At 42.0% G+C, this 24,407-nt stretch overlaps 1 protein-coding gene across 1 annotated transcript in view; it reads right to left on the bottom strand.

Moving 5' to 3' along the window:
* The window catches only part of MTHFD2L (methylenetetrahydrofolate dehydrogenase (NADP+ dependent) 2 like), a 143,144-nt gene extending 120,305 nt beyond the window's left edge, over positions 1-22,839 (bottom strand). The window contains exons 1-3 of the mRNA XM_075189544.1: positions 22,608-22,839; positions 11,475-11,537; positions 5,241-5,437 (exon numbers count right to left, since the gene is read on the bottom strand). Coding sequence (XP_075045645.1) covers positions 5,241-5,437; positions 11,475-11,537; positions 22,608-22,720 — 373 coding nt within the window. The 5' untranslated portion in view covers positions 22,721-22,839. The remainder of the gene's footprint in view (positions 1-5,240; positions 5,438-11,474; positions 11,538-22,607) is intronic.
* Between the last annotated feature and the right edge of the window lie 1,568 nt (positions 22,840-24,407).

The raw sequence follows: 24,407 nt of genomic DNA, 5'->3' as shown, positions 1-24,407 counted from the left end.
AGCGGACTTCTTTTTCGTGAAAAAGAAAGATGGGACCTTAAGACCCTGCATTGATTATCGGGGGCTCAATACCATAACCGTAAAAAATCGGTACCCGATTCCTCTAATCACCGAACTCTTTGATCGTATAAAAGGTGCTCGGATTTTTACCAAACTTGATCTCCGTGGCACTTACAACCTAATCCGGATCAAGTCAGGCGACGAATGGAAGACAGCATTCAACACCAGGGATGGGCATTACGAATACCTAGTTATGCCCTTTGGACTGTGTAATGCCCCCGCTGTCTTCCAAGGATTCGTGAACGAGATCTTCCGAGACCTATTATACGTGTGCGTTGTAGTCTATCTGGACGACATTTTAATCTTCTCTCAAGATCTTGTCTCCCACCATCAACATGTGGCAGAAGTTCTCTCCAGACTGCGGAAGAACCTCCTATTCTGCAAATTAGAAAAATGCTCCTTCGAATTATCCCAAATTCCATTCTTGGGATACATCGTGACCGGAGTAGGTCTGGAGATGGACCCAGACAAAGTTAATGCCGTTCTACTTTGGCCCCAGCCAACTACCCTCAGGGCTATACAACGCTTCCTGGGGTTTGCGAATTATTACAGACGTTTTATCCTGAACTTCTCATCTATTGCTTCTCCTATTGTGGCCCTTACCAAGAAGGGCGCCAATACTAAACACTGGTCCTCCGATGCCCTTCATGCTTTCCAAAGCCTTAAAGAAGCATTTTCTACCGCCCCTTTTCTTCGGCAGCCTGACGTAAACCTTCCCTTCTTTCTCGAGGTGGACGCCTCCAATGTCGGACTAGGAGCTATTCTCTCCCAAAGATCTGAACAACAGAAGTTCCATCCTTGTGCCTTCTACTCCCGGGGTCTTCTACCCGCGGAAAAGAACTACACCATCGGTGACAAAGAACTGTTGGCAATAAAAGTCGCATTGGAGGAGTGGAGATATTTACTGGAGGGGGCTCATTATCCTGTAACCATCTTCACCGACCACAAAAGTCTCCTCTATTTACAAACAGCCCAATGTCTAAACCCTCGACAGGCGAGGTGGTCACTTTTCTTTTCTCGCTTCAAACTCATTATAACGTTCAAACCTGCTGCAAAGAACAGGAAAGCAGATGCCTTATCCCGGGCATTTGCCCCTCCTTCTGACATCCTGGATTCTTCCGATCATCCTATACTGGATCCCAAATGTGTGACTTTGGCCACTTCGTCCACCAATGTGCTACCGTTTGGGAGAACTCTTGTTCCACCATCTCTACGCAAGAGAATATTGTCATGGTACCATTCTTCACGCTTCTCTGGACATTCTGGTGAACGAAAGACTTATGAGATCCTTTCCCGGAGTTATTAGTGGCCTTCTATCAGAAAGGATGTCAGAGAATTTGTGGCCGCTTGTGAGATCTGCTCTCAATTTAAGTCTTCCCGCAGAACACCAGGGGGATTGCTCCAACCACTACCTATCCCTACCAAACCTTGGACCCACATAAGTATGGACTTTGTCACCGAACTTCCTCTTAGCAAGAGATGTAATACCATCTGGGTAGTGGTGGATAGATTCTCCAAGATGGTTCACTTCGTCCCTCTCACCGGATTACCATCTTCTTCTACCTTGTCTGACCATTTTATTAAAGAGTTTTTTTCGAATTCACGGCTGTCCGTCCGAGATTGTGTCCGATAGAGGAGTGCAGTTCGTCTCCAGATTCTGGTGAGCTCATTGTAAGAACTTGGGTATCCGACTGTCTCTATCATCGTCTTACCATCCCCAATCAAACGGCCAGACCGAAAGGGTCAATCAAGATCTCGAGACCTTCATAAGAATCTTTTCCTCTGCCAATCAAGATAATTGGGTAGATTTACTCCCGTGGGCTGAGTTTGCCCACAATAACATGTACCATGAGTCTTCAACAAAAACTCCTTTTTTCGTGGTTTATGGTCACCATCCGTCTCTCCCAGAGTTTCCTGCCCTCCCTCCCACCCAAGTCCCTGCGGTGGAGAGACTTTGTCAAAACTTTAAAACCATCTGGACTCAGGTGAGATCATCCCTGAGGAAAGCATCAGCCAGATACAAATTTTTCGCAGATAAAAAGAGGCGAGCCATTCCACCACTCAAGCTTGGAGACCGTGTATGGCTTTCTACAAAAAACATCCGCTTGAAGGTTCCGTCCATGAAGTTTGCGCCACACTTCATCGGACCATACAAGATCACTCAAGTCATAAATCCAGTATGCTTCAAGCTACTATTACCAAAGAACCTCCGGATCTCCAATGCCTTCCATGTCTCTTTGCTCAAACCTCTTGTTATCAATCGTTTTTCTGCTCCTCCTTCTGTACCTAAACCAGTACAGATTCATCAAGAAGAGGAGTTCGAGATCTCTCAGATCCTGGATGCTAAAATTTCGCGAGGAACTTTCCGATTCCTCGTTCATTGGAAGGGCTTCGGACCAGAAGAACGATCCTGGATTCGCGCTGAGGACCTTAACGCTCCAGTCCTGCTTAAAAAATTCTACCAAAAATTTCCGGCCAAACACGGTTCCAAGTGTTCTGTGCCCACCTTTAAAAGGGGGGGTACTGTCACTCACCGGAGTCACTGGTTCACTGGTCACTGGTTCTCCATCTTTCCCGCTCGCACCTGTGTGGAACCGCGGCCGTCCGCCATCCTGTCGCACTGGGCATGCGCAGGTCCCTTTAACAACTACACCTGACCACTAATGTGATTGATGGATCAATCACCCCTCCCTACTTAAGGCACCTGCAGCCTTAGGTAGGGGCCTGATCTTGAAGTCTCACTCCCAGTGAACTTCTATAGGTGTGTGCAGTTTCCAAACTGCTTCCAGCTCTACTCCTGTGTGCAGTTTCCAAACTGCTTCCAGCTCTACTCCTGTGTGCAGTTTCCAAACTGCTTCCAGCTCTACTCCTGTGTACAGTTTCCAAACTGCTTCCAGCTCTACTCGTGCTTCAGCTTCCACGCTGCTCCCTGCTCAACTCAGCGGCGGTTCCCATACCGCTACAACGCTTCACTTCTCAGCTGATTCCGGATCTACACAACTGGGTATGCCCTACTGTCTATTGCTCGCATACCAGTTGTATCCATTGTTGTTTGCTGCACAGGGTACAAGTACCCATATAGACTGTGTTACTGCATTGCTTCATTTAGGACAAGCTTTCACTCAAGCTACGATATCCCCTCACGCTACTACTTAGAGTTATTGTGCATATCTGCTGTGACCAGCTTCTCCTCCCTGCAAGGCATCTACTCCATACAGACTATTCATTGTGCCTTCCATCTCTGCCTCACAAGACATTGCTCTACTCGCGCTGTTTCCATACAGCCACAGTTTGCCTTTCAACTTCACTATCCTGCACCTGGACAAGTCCTCATTCCTTCTCACAGCAGTGGTACAACTTGCTGCACGCAGACCACTGACTTCCCTGCTACCTACCCGCACCTGGACAAGTCCTCCTATCACAGCGGTGGTACAACTTGCTATACGCAGACCACTGACTCTTCTATTACCTACCTACATCTGGACCAGACTCCTCACCATAGAGGTGGTACAACTTGCTGAATGCAGAACACCGACTACCCTGCTTCCTACCTGCACCAGTACTATCCTTCCCATCACTGCAGTGGTACAACTTGCTGTACGCAGACCACTGACTCCTCCTCTACCTACCATCACCTATCCACGTCCACTCCTCGTGTCTACATTATCTTCAGCCTCCAGTTTACTGCTCCAAGTCGCTGACTTTCCTCTAACCATAGCTGCAAGTCGCTGACTTCCTCAGACTATCTCTACTCTCCTGCTGTTGTGTCGCTCCAATTATTCACCTGCCTGCTTTGAGGTGCGTGCCATAACCCCGCCTCTCTAGCAGAGTTCCATCTGGTGAAACTCAGGTAAGCAACGCCTAGTGCCCGTGACAGTGACTACATTGTAAGAATAAGTTTCATTATGGACTTTGAGTGAGATGAATGGAGTGTGTGTGTTTGGTCTCCCTACCCCCAGGTCACATGGGTCTTCCACCTCCTCCCACTGCATCACACAATACATTCACATACATACACTAACACACACACACACACACACACACACACACACACACACACACACAATTACATATATATGTATATTACAGGCAATAAGAATGATGAATGGCACAAAATCTATATTTTGTGTAAAATATTGTTACGCTGTTTATTGTTCTATAATATAATACAACACACTTTAAATGAAGCTATATCTTGTGATTATTCTTGAAGTCTGTCGATATAAGGGAATATAAGAATGATGTTTCTTGGGTCAATTTAGAAATACCTTTTGCGAGGAGTTGGTTGACGGTAATAGTCATATATATATAACGGTATTAAATGTTCATACATACATTTGCCAGAATATTAAGGAGATTGAAACCCAAAAGGAGGAAAAAACCCTTCAACATACACAATACCTGGATACCCCAGATATACAATGGAGCCAAACAATCCAGCAGCTTAGCAGGCTACCGGACAAGAAAATCTGGCACCATATTGGCAGAACAGGTGACTTAAATAGTCTGGAGGATAAGGGGACGTGAAAAGCAATCAGCAAATGGCTGAACAGAGAAAAACATAAAAGATGGGTCTGCGCATGCGCAGACCACTCAGTGCTATCATTAGCATCCCTGCCATAAATTCTCTGCTAACAAATGTGACATTCCCTATTTATCTTACACAATGTTTAAAACTTAGGGGCAAACTGGTGTCAATGCACCCTTTAAAACTTCTATGTACACAAAATCATGTGAATAGTATTTGGTCACCTGATCAAAGTTTATGATAAGCAATAAAGCAGAATAAAATAAATAGGATCAATAAATACAATAAAAATCATATATCTATACATAGCAAAACATTTTTAAAATTAATTCACAAAATGTTTAAGGCCCCAAATACAGCTGCTTAAGAAAGTTGCCTCATTATGGCAGCACCAATATCTTTGAATATGAGACATAATGATTTAGAGCAGGCCGGCCAATCTGTGGTTCTCCAGATATTGTGAAACTACAAGTCCCAGCATAACCTGTTAGCTATGGCTGGCTTTCTACTGGCAAAGCACGCAGTGTGGCTTGTAGTTTTACAACATCTGTAGAGCCACATGTTGGCCCTAGGCCTGATTAAGAGCATATATAAGTTCATCCCTATTGCTGTCATAGATACAAACTTCTTGTTTTCTTTTTACAGTTATTACCTACAGTGGTTGCAGCTTTGATCTTATTCTTTACATAGGTATGGCTTGCAGGGTTGTCACCAACTAGTATAACACTAAGATGAGGTCTTTTGTTCCCCAGACACAACCAGGATTCCACATCCCTCTGGACCTCTTTCTGTATTTCTTTGGCAAGTTTAGTTCCTGAGATAACATGTGCTTTGGATCTGCAGAATATTCTGAAATTGAAAAATTATTAAAAAGTTATTAAATACATTTTTAAATATATAGGAGCAGATTCAATTTGGCGCGAGGTGTCTTCAGAACAGCCTATGGAGGCACATCGCCTTGTCATCATCAATGTGAGCAACCGGGCAATGTGCGGCAGCACATAGCGGCCAGTTGAATCTGCCCCATAGTATCCATTTTATTTATGTTTCATTTACATGTTATGGATGTAAAGCTCTGTGGTCAAAATGGCTTGATGTCCATGATTTTGTTAAGCAAATAAAAGTGTGTGAAGATTGCAATAAATTTGTGGTGCCACCAAGGCATTTTTAAAAAGCATTAGTTGAGCAAGGCCAAAGAGCACATTAGTGTACACCACACCAATTTGCAACATACGAGGAGTAACATGCAATTGTATCCTACAAGTAAAGTCTCAAGTTTTCTCAAGTGAGCAGTTAAAGACATATTTATATTTCTCCTAGTACATATAGCGCAGGTAAGCCTTTAGCCCAGATAAAAAAGCATAGCATTTGATAATGTTAGAACTGGCCAGAAGGGAAAGGACTTTGGTGTGAGTTGGTTATCCAAAACCAAAACCAAAACAATGGGGTCAGTGAACATCTCTAATATATATAATACAAGTTAACCCGTGCATGATACTGATGCATTCTAGTCAAATCAAGCTACTTAAGGTCTTAAAAAGGTTCTTGTCATGCATTTGGGCCTAGCCCAGGCCTCCTCAGGGGAAAAGCATTACTTCCCGACACAAGCGCCCTTTTCAATGTGTGTTCATGAGGTAAAATTACCTCACGAAAATGAGTGTGACCCCTCAACTCGTAAATTTAGCCTTTACTACCCCTCCCACGGGGGGAAGGGGGGATGATGGAAGTTAACTGACTTCACTATTCTAATTTTTTTGTCAAATAATGTCAGTATACCAAATTTCAGGTCAATTGGATGAGCCCTTTCTGAGAAAATAGTTTTTTACACACACACACTAACACACGCCGCTAGGCTTTTACTTTTATATATTAGATAATGCTAAGAATTTAGTAGGTCAGTGTATAACTCCGCCCAGCAGGTGGCGCTGCAGCTTGTTTGTTTTTTTCACACACAGACTAACACACGGCACTAGGCTTTTATATTATAGATATTATATATAATATATTATACACACATATATATATATATATATATATATATATATATGATATGTGTATATATGTGTGTATATATATATATATATATATATATATATATATATATATATATATATATATATATATATATATGTATATATATATATATATATATATATATATGTATGTATATTTCTATGTATGTATATGTATATATATATATATATGTATCTATATATGTATGTGTGTATATATATATATATATATATATATATATATATATATATATATATATATATAAATGTGTATGTATATATATATATATATTAAAAGCCAACAAATGATATACAATGGCGCTAGTAACCACAACGTAATACAACAATATTAGTGTCAATTAGGTACAATATCCAACGGAAAAATTCCAGATGTGTAGTTTAGCTCAAGTATGAGCGGCAGTCACGATAACCTGTATCCAGATGGTTAGTCCAGAATGGAAGACACTGTAACAAAAAAACAGGTAGGGCGCCTCAATGTGCATTACCAAACGTATAAAAAAGATAGAGGTAATATACTGCGTACCGTGAGGTATAGTTAGGTCGTCTATTCAGGGATGGAAGATCCTCCTCATAGGCTGTTCCTCCCAGTAGGTCAAATAACAGACAATGCAGAAAATAGAGCAACATAGAGTAGTACTGTCAAGCTATAAAATCACACCACTTGTGAACACATGTACCACCTATTAAACCTCTTTACCGTGAGAGGAAGCATATAAGCCCGAAGTGGAAGTGAATAACCTGTATAAAACACCCACATAGACCACTCATATATAGAAGTATGAACTGCGTACCAGATAATCTCTAGATGACAGCATGAAGTGATTTCTTGGATAATCAGATGTATATTATCTCCCTCCCAGCCTCATTCATTGGCGGCAGAAATGACAAGGAAGGGCATGGTGTAAGAAATACAATAGTATTCTATTAAAAAAGGTAAAACAATGCACTTACATAAAGGAGTGCTAATAGATGTTGACAGGATAGGCTCAACGCGTTTCGTCCCGGTGCAACGGGACATCCTCAGGAGCAAAATAATAGATACATATACAACATACATTTCCAGCCTTATATATAGCCGGAGCGCCATCTTGGCGCATGCGCAGATGCCGCCCATCACGGCGCATGCGTCAAAACAACTTTATTGATGCTAACAGGAGCTTATGCGCGATGAGTAATGACATCTGCGCATGCGCTGACACAAATGTTTGCTATAGGGTTTTTTTATATGGATAGCTTGTATATAGATTCTTTCAACGAATTAATGGCACTCATTACTATCAAGTTGGCCAAATTAATGTCATTGTTTTGTCTTACAAGGCACTTTCATATATTTTTGGATGTATACTAATAGTGTTAGAATCATTCATGCATGAGGGGTTATTACATCTGTGCCACATATTTTTAGATGGCATATGATGAATGGGCACTATTATATTGTATATATTTGTTTTTTATTGTCCGATAAGCTCCTGTTAGCATCAATAAAGTTGTTTGGACGCATTCGCCGTGATGGGCGGCATCTGCGCATGCGCCAAGATGGCGCTTCGGCTATATATAAGGCTGGAAATGTATGTTGTATATGTATCTGTTATTTTGCTCCTGAGGAAGTCCCGTTGCACCAGGACGAAACGCGTTGAGCCTATCCTGTCAACATCTATTAGCACTCCTTCATGTAAGTGCATTGTTTTACCTTTTTTAATAAAATACAATTGTATTTCTTACACCATGCCCTTCCTTGTCATTTCTGCCGCCAATGAATGAGGCTGGGATGGAGATAATATATCTATCTTTTTTATACGTTTGGTAATGCACATTGAGGCGCCCTGCCTGTTTTTTTGTTACAGTATATATATATATATATATATATATATGTATGTATATATATATGTATGTATATATATATATATATATATATATATATATATCTATATATGTATATCTATATATGTGTATATATGTATGTATGTATGTATATGTAGGTGTGTATGTATATTTGTATGTGTATGTATGCATGTGTATGTATATGTTGTGAGAAGGTACAGCATTCACAGGAATCAGACACAGGTATGCTGAACCATTTAACTGTTTATTGGCAGTTGTCAGGATGGTAAAACAGTTCCAACGCTGGTTCAGCAATCATATCAGAAACAGTACACAAAACCACCTACATCTGGCTAGACATTACTTCCCTGTCTGCAAGCTGGCCACTTACTGGCATTGGTGGTCCCACCCACACATAGAGACAGTGTCTTTATCCTTCACCCCAAGCACTACAAACAAATCACAGCAAACCAATCACACCCATATGGAACACATGTGTATGTGTGTGCTAAAAGAAGTTCCCAGGGAACCTTTAACCCTGTCTGCAGCCTGCTGCTGCAGAATGGCTGTGTTTTTATCAGATCCCTTATAGGGGAACTATGGCAAAGAGGCATATTTGCCACATACCTCTCCCCTTAGCGTCCCCAACCTTGGTAACGTTGACATTGTGGAGAGCGCATCTCGGCGGGAAAGGGCATCTGCATTTGTGTGTAGAATTCCTGGCCTATGCTCCACTGTGAAGTGGTAGGGCTGCAGCACCAGGAACCACCTAGTTACCCAGGCATTCACCTCCTTGCTCCTGTGCATCCACTTCAGTGGTGCATGATCAGTGACCAAGGTGAATTCCCTACCCAGGAGGTAGTACCTGAGAGCCTCGGAAGTCCATTTGATGGCTAGCCACTCCTGCTCCACCGTGGAGTATTTCTTCTCCCTTTGCAGAAGTTTGCGGCTTAGATAGAGGATGGGTTTCTCTGTCCTATCAAATCTCTACGACAGCACAGCACCAAAACCTACTCCAGAGGCATCTGTTTGGAGATACAATCTCCTGCTGAAATCCGGTGCTTGGAATATTGGTGCTGAACACAGAGCCACCTGAGGGTCCTGCCAGGCGGCCTCCGCTGCTTCCGACCAGACCAACTTGTCTGGACAAGCTTTTTTTAGGAGTTCTGTCAGAGGGGCAGCCCTAGTGGCAAAATTAGCCATAAACCGGCTATAGTAGCCCACTAGGCCCAGAAAGGTTCTCAGCTGGGTCTTCTGCACAGGGTGGGACAATCTCTGACATCCTTTATTTTATCAACTTGGGGTTTGATCTGACCCTGTCCTATAACATACCCCAAGTATTTGGCCTCATGCTTGGCCAATGCGCATTTCTCTGGATTGGCGGTTAGACCCGCCTCCTTAAGCGAGTATAATACTGCCATAATACTGCCCCCACTTTGGGTAGATGTGTCTCCAAGTCCTGGGAGTGGATGACTATATCATCTAGGTATGCAGCTGCATACTCCTAGTGTGGTTTTAGGAGACGATTCATGGCTCTTTGGAAGGTGGCGGGAGCCCCATGCACCCCAAAAGGCAGAACTTTATACTAGAACAACCCATCTAGGGTTGAAAAGGTTGTCTTAGCCTTTGCAGATGGTGTTACAGGAATTTTCCAGTAGCCTTTGGTTAGATCTAATGTCGTAAGGTACCGACTATTGGCTAAGGTGTCCACTAATTCATCAATGCGGGGCATCGGATATGTGTCAAAATGGGAGACTTCGTTTTACTTCCTAAAGTCGTTTCAAAAACGAATACTCCCGTTTGGCTTGGCCACTAACACAATAGGGCTATTCCAGTTGCTATTGGATTCCTCAATGATATCAAGGTCCAACATTTTCCTAATCTCCTGTTTCACAGCTACATGTCTAGCTTCAGGAATGCGGTATGGTCTTACTCTCACCAACACCCCTGAAGGTGTAACTATGTTGTGTTCTATGAGCGTGGTATGGCCGGACACCTCAGAAAACACGTCAAGGTTCCTCTGAACCATTTCCTCAGTCTGTCGTCTCCGCCCTGGGGACAGATCGTCTCTCATGGGAACTTTGTTTTCCTGCACAACTGCGTTTACCAACGCGGCTTGTGGTTTCTCCCTATCATGCCAAGGTTTCAGCAAGTTGACATGATATGTCTGAATAGGTTATATCCTGCCTTCCTGCCTGTCTTTATAATTAACAGGCCCCACAGCCTCAATCACCTCATATAGCCCCTGCCAATGGGTGAAGAGCTTACTCTCTTGTGTGGGTACCAGGACCAGAACTTTGTCACCTGGTTGGAAAGCCCTAACTACTGCTGACTTATCGTAGGTTCTTTTTTGTCTCGCCTGTGCCTCATGTATATGTTGTTGTACCAAAGGTGTGATCTTCCCCAACCTGTTTTACAACTTTGACACAAACTGGATCACATTGGGTTCTGTTGCTCCCAGCCCTCCTTGAGAACATCCAAAGTGCTATTTATTTTCCATATCTCCCTGATGGTCTTCCCCAATCTTAAGTGGAGGGTACATCCATCAACGTCATGCATCCTGATAGCAGATCATCCAACATTACCCCTTTCACCCAGTACAAAACGCTCTGCTACTGAATTTAACCACATAATTTATTTTTGCAGTCACATGGCATGGATTAATTAGTTAACTTTTGTAAAAACATCATTCTCATCAAAAAGCACTGAATTTCAGGGCTGAGGTCACTCACAGCACTCCTGTGTCACTAGCCAAACGTGCATCCACATCCAAGAGCAACAGTTTGGATTTTACCTCTCATTGTGATTTGTTTCCTGCAGGGTTAAAGTAAATGTGAGTTTGCAGCATAAAGCCTACATTTTTTAAGAAAAGTACTTATGTTTGTAATTGAATGTAGTTGTGTTTGTATGCTTATGGAGGTGCAGTTGCTCTTTGATGCTCTCTAAATGGCTTTGTGAATTCCTCAGAACCATAATAATATATTACAACACAATGAAAGAGAAGATGATTTTCCTTTCAATCTATACAGCACCTGGTTGCCTGTTGTCCACCGAGCATATACTTCCTGCAGCTTCTTCTTGATGGTAATTCTTCACTGCAATAGGAAAAACACCTGATGAAGGGTTATCAGCCTGAAACATTAGTTAGATATGAGACACCTGCCCCATAGAGGCATTAAAGGTTATGTCTACTTAAAGTCACATTCTACCCAACACTTCCCCAACTAGCAGATGATGGTCCCATGACAACTTACTCCCATCATTGCTGCAAAGCAATATCTGGGAGCAGCTTAAATCCAAAGAGCAAAGCCTTGGGGAAGGTGGATGTTATGGAACGCACTTCTTCCATTACAGATAGGAAATATAAATGTGCGATCACCAGTAAGCTCACCCCCCCCCACCCCAGATTTGTTTTGTTTCCATATACATCAAGTCCATGTGATGAGATAGTACTTATAGTGTATAAAAAATTGTTACCTTGTGTACAAAATCTCATGTGTACAATATATTATGGGGTTCATTAAAATTATCCCTAGTTAAATGTTAAAATGCAGGCTTAAAACAGCTTATTTGGCATTTAAAATAAATTACATTCACACTAACAGTAACCATACTACTACATTTCCAAACTTCAGGAAAGATAAAATGCAAAAAGGACTTGATAGCTATTAGTATTATTTCAATGTTATCTGGCATGATGTACACATATTTAACTACAGGCCAAGCCTTTGTTTCAATAATGACTGTAATCATGGTGCAGAACGAGTACCATAAATCGAGACTCAGTGAACAGAACAAGGAATGAGATAAGGCACCGTGAAGCTAAAGCATTGATTTTACAAATATATTACAATTTACACAGCAAACATGATCACACTTGTTTATATTCCTCATAATTTGTGATAACATTCTTGAGATTCATGATAAAAATCCATATTCCTACTGATTAATGATTGTTTATAAAAAAAAATAGACATTGTAGCATTCTTTCCTCGTATGTATGTATATGACATTTAAAGAAAACTAATATAGTGTGCTTAAAGTGTTTTACATTGGTTCAATAATGGCAGTAGCACTACAAAATAATTTGTAACCTGAAGCAATGTAATTACCAGCTTTTATTACAACATTAAATTAAGTTGGATATACACCATCAGGTCAGGTCACCCATGCTGATTGCCGAGCGAATGGATCTCTGTTAGATTTGACCATAAACACAGGTCCCATCAAAAACCCAATACTAGTAAGATATCATCTGATGAGGAATTTATTTTTGAGCGATTACTTTTAATTTTCACTGACTTATTATAAGTTGAAGATTTAGAGAACAAGAAAATATAGTCACTTGATACAGGCTTTCTTTATCTCTGTGTGTTAAACAACCAAAATATTTTCTGTGGATGTCATTTATGAAGGGAAAAATGGCCACTTCACAGCTCAAATACAGGTTATGATCCGCTGTGGTCCTAGATTTGCGCATATGTGCCTAGATTTCTGGTGCAGAGCAAAATATCCACATTTGCAGAAATTCAGAATTTTGCACAGGGGTAGGAGTGTTGGAGTTTCCACTGAAGTCCAGAAGATGTATATGGCTCGTTTAGTATAGATTTTGCAAATAAGATTTCATTTTGCAGATTGAGATTATTGTAGTGAGAAAAATTGGTGGTGTGGGCACTATAGAAGACCATTGCCTCTCAATATAGAGATTTGAATTCTCAGAGATGGTGAAGATCGAGTCTTGTCTTATACTTTTAATGGGACAAAAGAGTTTCCTTACACAGTATGTACTATCATCATCATCATCATTTATTTATATAGCGCCACTGATTCTGCAGCGCTGTACAAGGAACTCACCACACATCAGTCCCTGCCCCATTGGAGTCTAAATTCATGTCTAAATTCCCTAACACACACACACACAGACAGACAGAGAGAGACAGACTAGGGTCCATTTTGATAGCAGCCAATTAACCTACTTTAAATACAAAAACAAACAATTAAAAAACTGGCAGCGTGCTTCCCCAAATGTTCAACCAGCCCAAGAACTAGACACCCTGGGCCCACCACAACAGAGAGACCAGAAGTGCAGAGTGCTCCTGCTGCAGTACAAACCAGTCCCAGGCTAGGACTTTTTATAGGGTCATAGAAACACGATGTGTGCACCCCCTATGTCCCCCCTCCCCAGAAGCTGTCACTGAAAAGCAAAGTCCAGAGTATAGTGTCAATCTCAGCATAAACGACTGTTAGGTCCGATATTGCATTAGCGTGTACACTCCCACGATCATGTTTTATCATACCAAAGCACACCGTATCGTTTCATTTGATTCTACAACCGGACTAAAAATCTACATATAAACGATTGAACGATGTCGGGCAAATTCTGCAGTATGTATGCACTCAAGACCAGCAGTGTAATTAGATCTCCATAGAGTGTGCAGAGTCACAAGGTATTCAGCAGATGGCTATGACAGATAAAGAGAACAGATCTGAAGGCAAATTGTGTAAAATCATGTAAGTGTGTACACATGAATCGTCGTGCCGATTACGACCTTCAGTCACTGATAAAATCGTTAAAGATATCGCATCGGATGATATTTTCTGTAGTGTGTACCTAGCTTAATTAACAAGATTGGGACCCTCAATGACCCCAATAGTCTCAGTATAATGGACAAAGTTCAGAGTTACTTCCAGTTATAACAATTTAGCATTTTACATTTGTAGGGAGTTGCTGGGTCATATTTTACAATGATTTTTTTTGAAGTGTTTTATTTAGACTCTGACGGACCAAGATGGAAGAAAAAAAGATTTTATTTCTCATTAGAAATTTGAAATGGGAACATCTCCCTCGACAAGCAATCAGCACAATTCCTTTGTAGCACCCTCTGGCACTTTCTCTTCATTTCATCCCACAAATGAAGAGGACGTTTCTACTCTCTTCTCATCTTTCTACTCTACCTCCTGTCCTCTTGATCCCATATCCTCACAAATTGGTAGGTCTCTGTCTTCTGTGTTCATTCCACCTCTAACTAAAATCTGTAATCTCTCTCTCTCTCTACTGGTATTTTTCCATCACTATTCAAGAATGCAGTGATTACTCTTATTTTGAAAAATCTAAATTCTGACTAAAACTCTCTCCGAAATTACTGCCTCATCTCTCAAATCCCATGCCCCTCCAAGCTTCTCGAGAGAATAGCCTACACTCGTCCTCACACACTTTTTTACAGCAAACAACCTACTGGATTCTCTTCAGTCAGGTTTTTGCTCTAAACACTCCACAGAGACTGCGCTGACCAAGGTTGTCAATGATTTCATCACAGCAAAAACTGAAGGCCATTACTCTCTTCTAATTCTCTTTGATCTCTCTGCTGTGTTTAACAAGCTCGATGCCTTGGTGTAATCCTTGATCCACAAATATCCTTTGTTCCCCACAACTACTCTATATCTAAATCATGTTACATACTCCAGAATACGCACATATCTCACACAAGACAATGCAACAATCTTAATTTATGCACTCATCATCTCCCGCATCGACTATTGCAATTCCCTCCTTACTGGCCTTCCCAAAATCTTGAACCCTTACAATCTATTTTGCATGCAGCAGCTAGATTGATTTTCCTTGCAAACCATTCTTCCTCTGCTGAGCCACTCTGTCAGTCTCTACATTGGTTGCCTGTTTTTCAACGAATCCAATATAATATTCTTCTACTAACATACAAGGCCGTCAACAAAATTGCACCGACATACATCTCCTTACTTGTCTCAAAATATTTCCCAACTTGACACCTCCGTTCTGCACAAGATCTGCTTCTCTCAGGACTTTTTTTCGGGCTGCACCCACTTTGTGGAATTCCCTCCTTCGCACAACAAGACTTTCCTCTAGTCTTCTTTGAAAACCGACCTCTACAGACAAGCTTATGATATTCCTCAACTAGCATCTTAATCTCCCTAGGTTACCCAATTATCACCCTCTACACAGCTAACACAAGACAACAACCCTCTAACCAACATTGCCGTGTGACTGATCTCACAGCCCACTCAATACTTTTTACCTTTGCATTCTAGCTGGTCCAATGTGCAATATGATGTAGCACATGCCCTTGTGTTTCAAACTCCCATTGTTTCATAGATTGTAAGCTTGCGAGCAGGGCCCTTTTACCTCTCTGTCTGTATGTATTACTCAGTATTGTTTTATTAATGTATGTTCCCAATTGTAAAGCACTACGAAATTTGCTGGCATTATATAAATAAATGATGATGATGATGATTCAAGTTTTGTATTGAATAAAATGGGTTTTGAGGAGTAATTTATTCAGTGAAGCCTATTAAAAATATTTGTAGGTCTGTTTATTTTTGCCTTTTAGTATAAAATGTAGGGATCATAGGAACCTCTGTCTAATATACTAGATAATTTGCAACTCCAGGGGTTCCAATATTGTTAATTACTCCAGTCCCCACAGCCCATGGGGTTGGGAAGAGCCCCAGCACTTTTTAATAGCAGGGCTTGCAGCATCTATAAAGGGGGAGCATACTATATATGCACTCCTTCCTTCCCATAGTGGAATCCCCCTCTGCTAATCTGCTTGGGGTTGTTTTTCACTATTCCACCGCAGCCGCAGGACGGTGGTATTCCTATTATAGTGGAAATCAGCCCAGACCGTTTAGCGCTGAGGCTGGTTGAAGATTTAGGGGAGGGAAGTACAATGCAAATTTTTTAATTATTAATTTTTTTTAACACAAAATTCATACAGTACAGTACAATACAGTATGCAGAGAGGATACAATGAAAGTGTGCAGAGAGGAAACAGAGAAGGTGTGGAGAGAGTAAAGAGTGAAAGTTTGGAAAGTGGAAACAGAGAAAATGTGCAGAGAGGAAACAATGAAAGTGTACCGACAGGAAACAGTGAAAGTGTGTAGAGAGGAAACCGAGGAAGTGTGCAGTGAGGAAATGGAGAAAATGTGCAGTGAGGAAACAGAGAAAGTATGCAGAGAGAAAACAAAGTATGCAGATGTAGAGATGCCCCCGGAGCTGGTGCCCGAGAAGCGGGCGAAGATGCCCGCTGCTGCCGTGTCCCTGGAGGGACAGGAGATGTCTCCGGTTCCTGTGCCCAGCAAGAGGGTGAAAAACGAAGAAAGAAGTGACTTATCCGTCCAGCGCTCCAGCGGCGGTAAGTATGTCTTCTTTCCTGCAGGTCCTCTCCACGGAGGAAGGATGAGCCAATCAGGGCTCATCTTTCCCTGCTGGCCAATCAGCGGCCGGATACGTGAGCCAATCACGGCTCGCGCCCGGCCATTTGAAAGATTGGCACCGCGGCGAGCCAATCAGCGCCGGCTGATGACGTCGCGCTGGCGACTATATAAGTCGCCGGCCGGCGCCATTTTGGCAGAACCCAGTCGTTGGCGGAGAGAGAAGAACAGAAGAAGCCGCCAGAGCAGAGACCATAGGCGGGGAGCCCTTGTCAGGGCTGAGAGTGCCCCCGCCTCCAGAGCAGCCAGAAGACCCGCACCGAACGGGAGAAGAGGCGCCGCAGGCTGGAGGGTCTAAAAGTCCCGGAAAGGAAGGCAGAAGACGGCGTGGCAAGCTGAGATTCCTGCGAGGAGCAGGTAAGTAGGCTCAGCATTAAGTCGGGCACTAGGCCCGTGGCCACGGTCGGGCACAAGGCCCGTGGGGACATTGTATTAGGGGCACAAGGCCCAGGGAACTGGGCAATAGGCCCTCGATAAGTAGTGGGCCATAAAGTGGTAAATGGGCACAAGGCCCTCTTAGTTAGCTAGGCAGGGGGGCTCAGAGCCCCAGGTGTAAAAGGGCAGAAGGCCCTTAGTTAGTTAGTGGCCTAGAGGCCATTGGAAAGGCCACATGGCCTTGGCAGGGGGCTGATAGCCCATAGACTGTAGACAGGGCACAAGGCCCTAGTAGCTAGATAGGAAGGCCCTAAGGCCTAAGTAGGCTAGTGCCCCTAGGTAGCAGGGCACAAGGCCCTAGGTAGTGGGCTGAGTTAGAGAGGGGGCCAAAGCCCGTAAACAGAGCACAAGGCTCTGTGTGTAGCTGGGCAGAGGCCCATGGTGTGAAGGGCGGAAGGCCCTGGTGGTGTGACAGAGGCGTGAGAGCCTTGTGAGTGTAGGTGCGGCCCTGTGAGGTGAGCACATGGAGTTAGGAGGTACAGTAGAGCGGAGGCTCCTGTGGGTGCTGTAGCAACCGACTGGTTGGCTAGCAGCTGTGTGCTCTGGTGAGTAGCGTGCAAAGTACTGTATTTATTCTGTCTGTGCGGCGAGTATTGGCTTTATTACTGTATCTTTGGGTGTGCTACATAATTGTGTCCAGGGGCAAGACGTCAGGCCCCCATTAAAGGTAGGCTCTTGTTTCCTGTGTTTTCCTCTACTAACCCGTGCTGTGGGGAACAAGTGTAGTTACCAGCTTACACATAGTCAGGGAAGAATAAACATAGCTTTCCCGTCCCTTAGGTCCCTGGGGTCACGCTGGTTCCCAGTGAGGGTGACTGAGTGAGTCAGTGGCGGTGCAGCACACCTTGAGGCAGTTCCAGGGGCGGCCCATGGTTCTGGTTGAGGGTCCCCAAGCTCGAGTTCCGTGCAGGTTATCCTGTGGTTCCGGGTGTAAGGACACGTGTTCGATACCCGAGTACAGGCAGTCGGGCGGTTCAGTTTTGATCGGCTGTTCCGTGCGGCAGTCGGCCCGTGGGTTAGTGTGCTGTTCCAGCAAGCCTCAGTCGGGCCTGGTGCAGCCGGTCCTTAGGGTCCGTGGGTGACCTCATAGTAAGGAGACAGTCTCCTTGGTTAGACCTGGGTGAGGGGGTTAGGACCCGCCCTCCGGGATAGTCCGTGAACACCGGCTGGTGTTCCCCGTAGTGGTTAGTGAGTAGTTCCGTTAGTGCACCACACCTAATTAGTTATAGTTGTTTGACTTAGTTGCGTTGCCGACCATTAGAGTGTTGTTAGGGTCTGGTCGCTGTTGTAGTCAGTTTAGTGTTTGTGGGTGCACACCTTTAGTCTCACCGTTAGCGCAGAGGGAGGCTGTGTGTTCCTTGTCATCTGCAGGTGTCGGGGAGGTGCAGGAGAACCGGATCAGAAGTGGGAGTGTCTCGGTGAGTATCACGCTCGATTCCCCCTTTCGGTTAGGCCCTCACCGGGAGGTGTGCGAGGTACTTGAGGCGGGACTGTTTCTGGCCTCAAGTGCCTGTAGTCCCCTGTGCCTTGGCGAGAGCAAAGTGAGGAGGCGGCAAGTGGGCTTGGACTGAGAGTGTCCTCGTTCATTGCCGTATTCTCGGACAGCCCTTTCCTGGTAGGCATGGCCGTAATCTCTGTCTCTTTCTTAGAGGGACGTGGTTGGAAGTGACAAGGGTTGCGGCTGCTGATCTGCCGGGATCGAATCGCAGCTGGGATATCGGAAGCGGACTGGAGGTGACCATTGTTTACAAGGTAAGTTCTTTTGTGTTGCGTCTGTCCTGTTCCCCGCAGGCGCTATACAGAGACGAAACACTGAAAGTGTGCAGAGAGGAAACACTGAAAGTGTGCAGAGAGGAAACCATGAAAGTGTGCAGAGAGGAAAAACTGAAAGTGTGCAGAGAGGAGACAGAGAAAGTGTGCAGAGAGGAAACCATGAAAGTGTGCAGAGAGTAAACACTGAAAGTGTGCAGAGAGGAGACAGAGAAAGTGTGCAGAGAGGAGACAGAGAAAGTGTGCAGAGAGGAAACCATGAAAGTGTGCAGAGAGGAGACAGAGAAAGTGTGCAGAGAGGAGACAGAGAAAGTGTGCAGAGAGGAGACAGAGAAAGTGTGCAGAGAGGAGACAGAGAAAGTGTGCAGAGAGAAGACAGAGAAAGTGTGCAGTGAGGAGACAGAGAAAGTGTGCAGAGAGGAAACAATGAAAATATTCAGAGAGGAAACAGAGAAAGTGTGCAGAGAGGAGACAGAGAAAGTGTGCAGAGAGGAAACAATGAAAGTATTCAGAGAGGAAACAGAGAAAGTGTGCAGAGAGGAAACAATGAAAGTATTCAGAGAGGAAACAGAGAAAGTATTCAGAGAGAAAACAAACTGCAGAGAGGAAACATTGAAAGTGTGCAGAGAGGAAACATTGAAAGTGTGCAGAGAGGAAACATTGAAAGTGTGCAGAGAGGAAACAGAGAATGTGTGCAGAGAGGAAACAAAGTGTGCAGAAAGGAAACAGAGAAATTGTTGTCAAAGTTAAATAATTGAATGAAGGTGAAATTCGATATTTTCTGTACACTACAATCAGCTGCAATGTGATTCATATAGAGCAAATTTTATTATAACATTTAAATTTGTTTAATGTATTTTACAAACTTTTCATATAAAATATAATGTAGTGAAAAAGCTAAAAAAAGTTTACAACATCTAAAATACATCCAGTTTGGTATCAAACTGCTCGCAATTTTATGATAACGCTTCTGGTGTTATTTGTGTATCATTCGCACCTTGAGAACACAAGTTATAAACAATATCACTATTTAATACACCAAATAGCTAGTACACAGGGGTCATAAAAAAAAACAGTTATACAGGTCTAGAGGTGGGAGCCTCTGGAAAGGACAGTTGGCAGTTTCAAGAACAATGACAAGAGGAATCCACCAATGCCAAGTAGAGTACCTGAGAGTGCACGAATCTTCAACCAATGAATGAAGACCTTACAACTGTAACTGTATATCTCAGTGATGTAACTACTTTTACAACTGTACAGTGTATAAATTGTTGAGCTATGTGTTTTGGACCCCAGAGTGTTCTCATAGAAGCTTGTGTCAGTGCTTGCAGGCGGATGTTCATGCATACCAAACTTTGCCTTTTAATATACCTTGCGAATAAAACCTATGTGCTTTGGAACCACGTTAATCGCATCAGACAATATTTATTGGTAGCGACAATATGAATATATGTGCAGAGACAAAACAGTGAAAGTGTGCAGAGAGGAAACAATAAAAGTGTGCAGAGAGGAAACAGAAAGTGGGCAGAGAGGAAACAGAGAAAGTGTGCAGAGAGGACATGTCTTTTTTAATGTTTGCTATGCAGAAAATGTAAATAAAATGTACATATGGATGTGTGGTATTGTGGCACAGTGGTTAGTAATGAACTTGGGTTTAATTCTAATCAAGGTGCTATTTATATGTTCTCCCCATGCTTATGTAGGTTTCTCTAGGGACTGCAATGTTCTGACCATGGTCTAAAAATAAAAATATAATAATTGACTAAATTGTCCCAAGTGGTTTGCACATTTGTGTGTTTGATGTTGGGAATTCGATTGATTCATTAGGGCAAGGACGGATGTGAATAAACAAACATTCTCTGTTGGTAATAGCACTGTGTAATATGCTAGTCCTAAACAAGTCAGTAAAAGGTAATAATAAAAATAAACAAATGATTTGTGAGTAATATAGGTCATTTGATATATAGTGCCCGATTGGAAGTTGGCTGCACGTCAATTTTTGTGGCACATATATAAATTGTACATTTTGGAAAAGCTATACATGGAAGTAAAATACAGTACATAGTATATAGCAGGGATGTAAATAAAGGGGCTGGCATATGGAGAGTCCTTGCCTTTTGTATGTCTCCAGCTCTGCAGTCATCAGTTAAAACTAGTGGAGTGTGAAGGGGAAACTGCTGCTGCTGCTGCAATAAACATTATTATCCCTAATCTGTGCCTGAAAGACAAAGCACTGTAATATAGCAAAAACCACTAATGCCAGCAGCATGTATATACTGTATAGAACATACACATTACATGTACGCGAACATATATATGCAATGTATACCGTAATTCATTGTGCTGTTTTTTTTAAATTAAAAGCATATACCTTTCTTAGATACATGCAAGTCACATATTAATTATTTTAAAAAGAACTATTTAATTGATGTCATAACAATATTTTGTAGATATGGAGCAGTTTGTGTTATCTTGCTAAAAGTGTCACATAGATGTAATTATATATAGGACATACTGTAACATAACTGATTACCAATTACTACAATATTATTCTCGCGTAACCCTTACAGCAAAACAGAACAGACTGAGATATTTGTACAAAGCGATGCTATGTGAGAATACTGCTCTTGTACTGAACTCTTGTTTTATAGCAAATATTCAGATAATGGGGCCATATCCAAGCTTTCTAGTATTTATACTGTTAAATGGAGATGGGCAAAATAGTTAAAATTAATAGATAAAAGTTAGTATTTGGCCATTTGGTGTTTCCAGTGCTACCCCAACCACACCACACCACAGAGGGAATCAACCATCTTCCCAGCTCCAATCATAGACTATGAATTTAGCAAATACAAATATACAAATACAGTATGGAATAGTGAAGCAAAAGCAGGAGCCTCTTCTTCCGAAAAACTCTATTTACACAAATTGTAGCCATGATAATTCTATTTAACATCATCATCATCAACATTTATTTATATAGCGCCAGCAAATTCCATAGCGCTTTACAATTGGGAACAAACATTAATAAGACAATACTGGGTAATACCTACAGACAGAGAGGTAAGAGAACCCTGCTCGAAAGCTTACAATCTACAGGACAATGGGAGTTTGAAACAGACATTGATAACATCTAATCATTGTCAGTGTCAAGTAAAATGTGCTACCCAACATAGAAGACACTTTTTAAACTAAAACATATAAATACTTTGCATGACATATTTAAAAAAGCTATTTTGTTCTTTTAACATAACGTGAGTAAGGCTCCTGCATTTAACAATAAACTAAGTATCTATGAATCTCTTGCATTTAAATATTCATATGTTGATAGTTCTTTTTATTGGCTATCAAAATATTTTGCATAACACCATGCAATTTGCGTCTATTTTTTAAATGTCAGCAATCCATACTGTAAGCATTCCTTTACTTTCCTTTCTACACCCAGAAGAGAACAGCCGAGTTTTCATTAGTTTAAAACAATCACATTGTTTTAACAAATACAATTCATGTGTATACTCAATATGAAGGTATATTTACAAAATGAGAGCAAAACACAATCTTTACAATGACTTGCAATCACCTGTATAATATAGTTATTACTGAGTATAACAGCAAAACATCTGTGTGAGTGAAAAGGAGCTTGTTGGTGACCGAGCACAGCTCCAAACAAAGCAAATCAAGAATTGGCGCAGTTACCCAGGCTTGGCTCTCACCTGCTACATCCCATTCCTATGTAACAACCTCTGTTCCAGGTGCTCATGCTGGATTTTGCAGTTCCATATTTTGACCTCTGTAGGATACGAATACTGGCAAATGTAGAAGCCATGAGCTGTGTATGCGATGACAGAATACACTGAGTAGAAGGTCATGGAGAAGCAGTAGAGGGTTAACGTGCAGATTATCTCCCTTGCAGCAGAACCATCATGAGCATCATATGCAGTACAATCAATGGTACCTTCAAGCATCACTGACTGATGAGGGCTGAAGCAATGCACAAACTGTGTGAAAACTCCACCCCTCAAAATAGTGATTGGACAATGAGTACACCTGCACATAGACTAGTGGAAGCAATCAAACACTGTGTTTATTATTATTATTATTATTATTATTATTATTATTAGCAGTAACATTTATTTTATAGTACCAGCATACTTCACAGCACTTTACAGTTTTAAATAAACACAGTAAAAACAGGACTATGTATTGGTAAACAGACAAAGAGGTAAGATGATCCCGCTCACAATCCAAGGAAAATAGGTGTTTGATACATGAGGTTAAGAATGTCTCATGTCTGTGCTCTATCAATTTACCTTGTATGTTCTTTTTCATGATGCTGAATTTTTCATTTGTCATGTGATTAGTTTTGTTAATTGCATTCATGTATTAATTATTCTGCCCAATTTTACCCATATACCTGTTACTATGCTTCCTGGTCTCATTTATTTCAAACATGTCAGGTACTACACAATCTGTAGCACCATAGAAATAAATAATGATGATGAATAGATTATATATTGGTCCAGCTAAATTGCAATGGCAAAAAGTGCTTAGTGGGGCAATATGATCCAGTCACACAGTAATTTTGGTCTGTATAGGTATAGTAAGGGAAAAAAAATAAGTTTTGTGTGACCTGTGTAGGGTATGGTAATCAGGTAGAATAGCATGATTATAAGGTGGTTTAGGAAATTGGTAAACTTGGCTTAAGAAATGTGTTTTCCTTGAATGCTTGAAGGTTAGGGGAAAGTCTATGTATGTGGGAGGGTATTCCACAAAGTGAGTGTAGCCTGCAAAATGCCCTGTACCCAGAAATAAGAGCAAGCGGTGACTGAGGTTAAGTATGCATATCTTGGTCAAAGTGGAGGGTTCGAGTTCAGAGATATTTTGAAATTTAGTGAAGCAATGTATGTTCCTGTAGGTCTCTGAATGGCTTTCCATGTTAGTAGAAGTATTTTATATTGGATATTGTAAAGTTCAGGCAACCAGTGTAAGGAATGGCAGAGCAGGGCAGCAATAGAATAAAGGTTGACAAGGAAAATTAGTCTCTTCACTGCTCTCAGAATGCATTGAAGGAATGAAAATCTTAGGGGAAGACCATGTAAAGAGAACATTGTGACAGCGAATGTTGGGAGATTATGAGGATATGAATTAAAGTTGTTTACAGTGTCGCATGAGAGTGTGTCCCAGGTGCTGGGAAAGGAAGCACGTCTGCTAGTGCTGATTGTGATGAATGAAACAGAGGGGGGTCCCCTGACACTGCCACATCAGCATTGGAATTGTATAAAATAAACAAAGGGGAAATGAAATAGATAAAGTAATCAATGCTCTATGGGCGGAATCCTTCTACAGGCAATAACTAAGATGATCCATAGTGCCTGTAGAAGGATTCCATCTGAAATGCATTGCTGGGAGGACAATGACAATGGCTTACCCTTTTTTGTTACATGCCTAAACACTAGTTCATAGGCCACTAGGGAATTTATTTAGACTTTAATTAGACTTTTGATCAGAAATTG

The sequence above is a fragment of the Mixophyes fleayi genome, chromosome 1 (genome assembly GCF_038048845.1).
Source record: "Mixophyes fleayi isolate aMixFle1 chromosome 1, aMixFle1.hap1, whole genome shotgun sequence".
Lineage (NCBI taxonomy): Eukaryota > Metazoa > Chordata > Amphibia > Anura > Limnodynastidae > Mixophyes > Mixophyes fleayi.
This window is presented reverse-complemented; position numbering and strand designations above follow the sequence as displayed.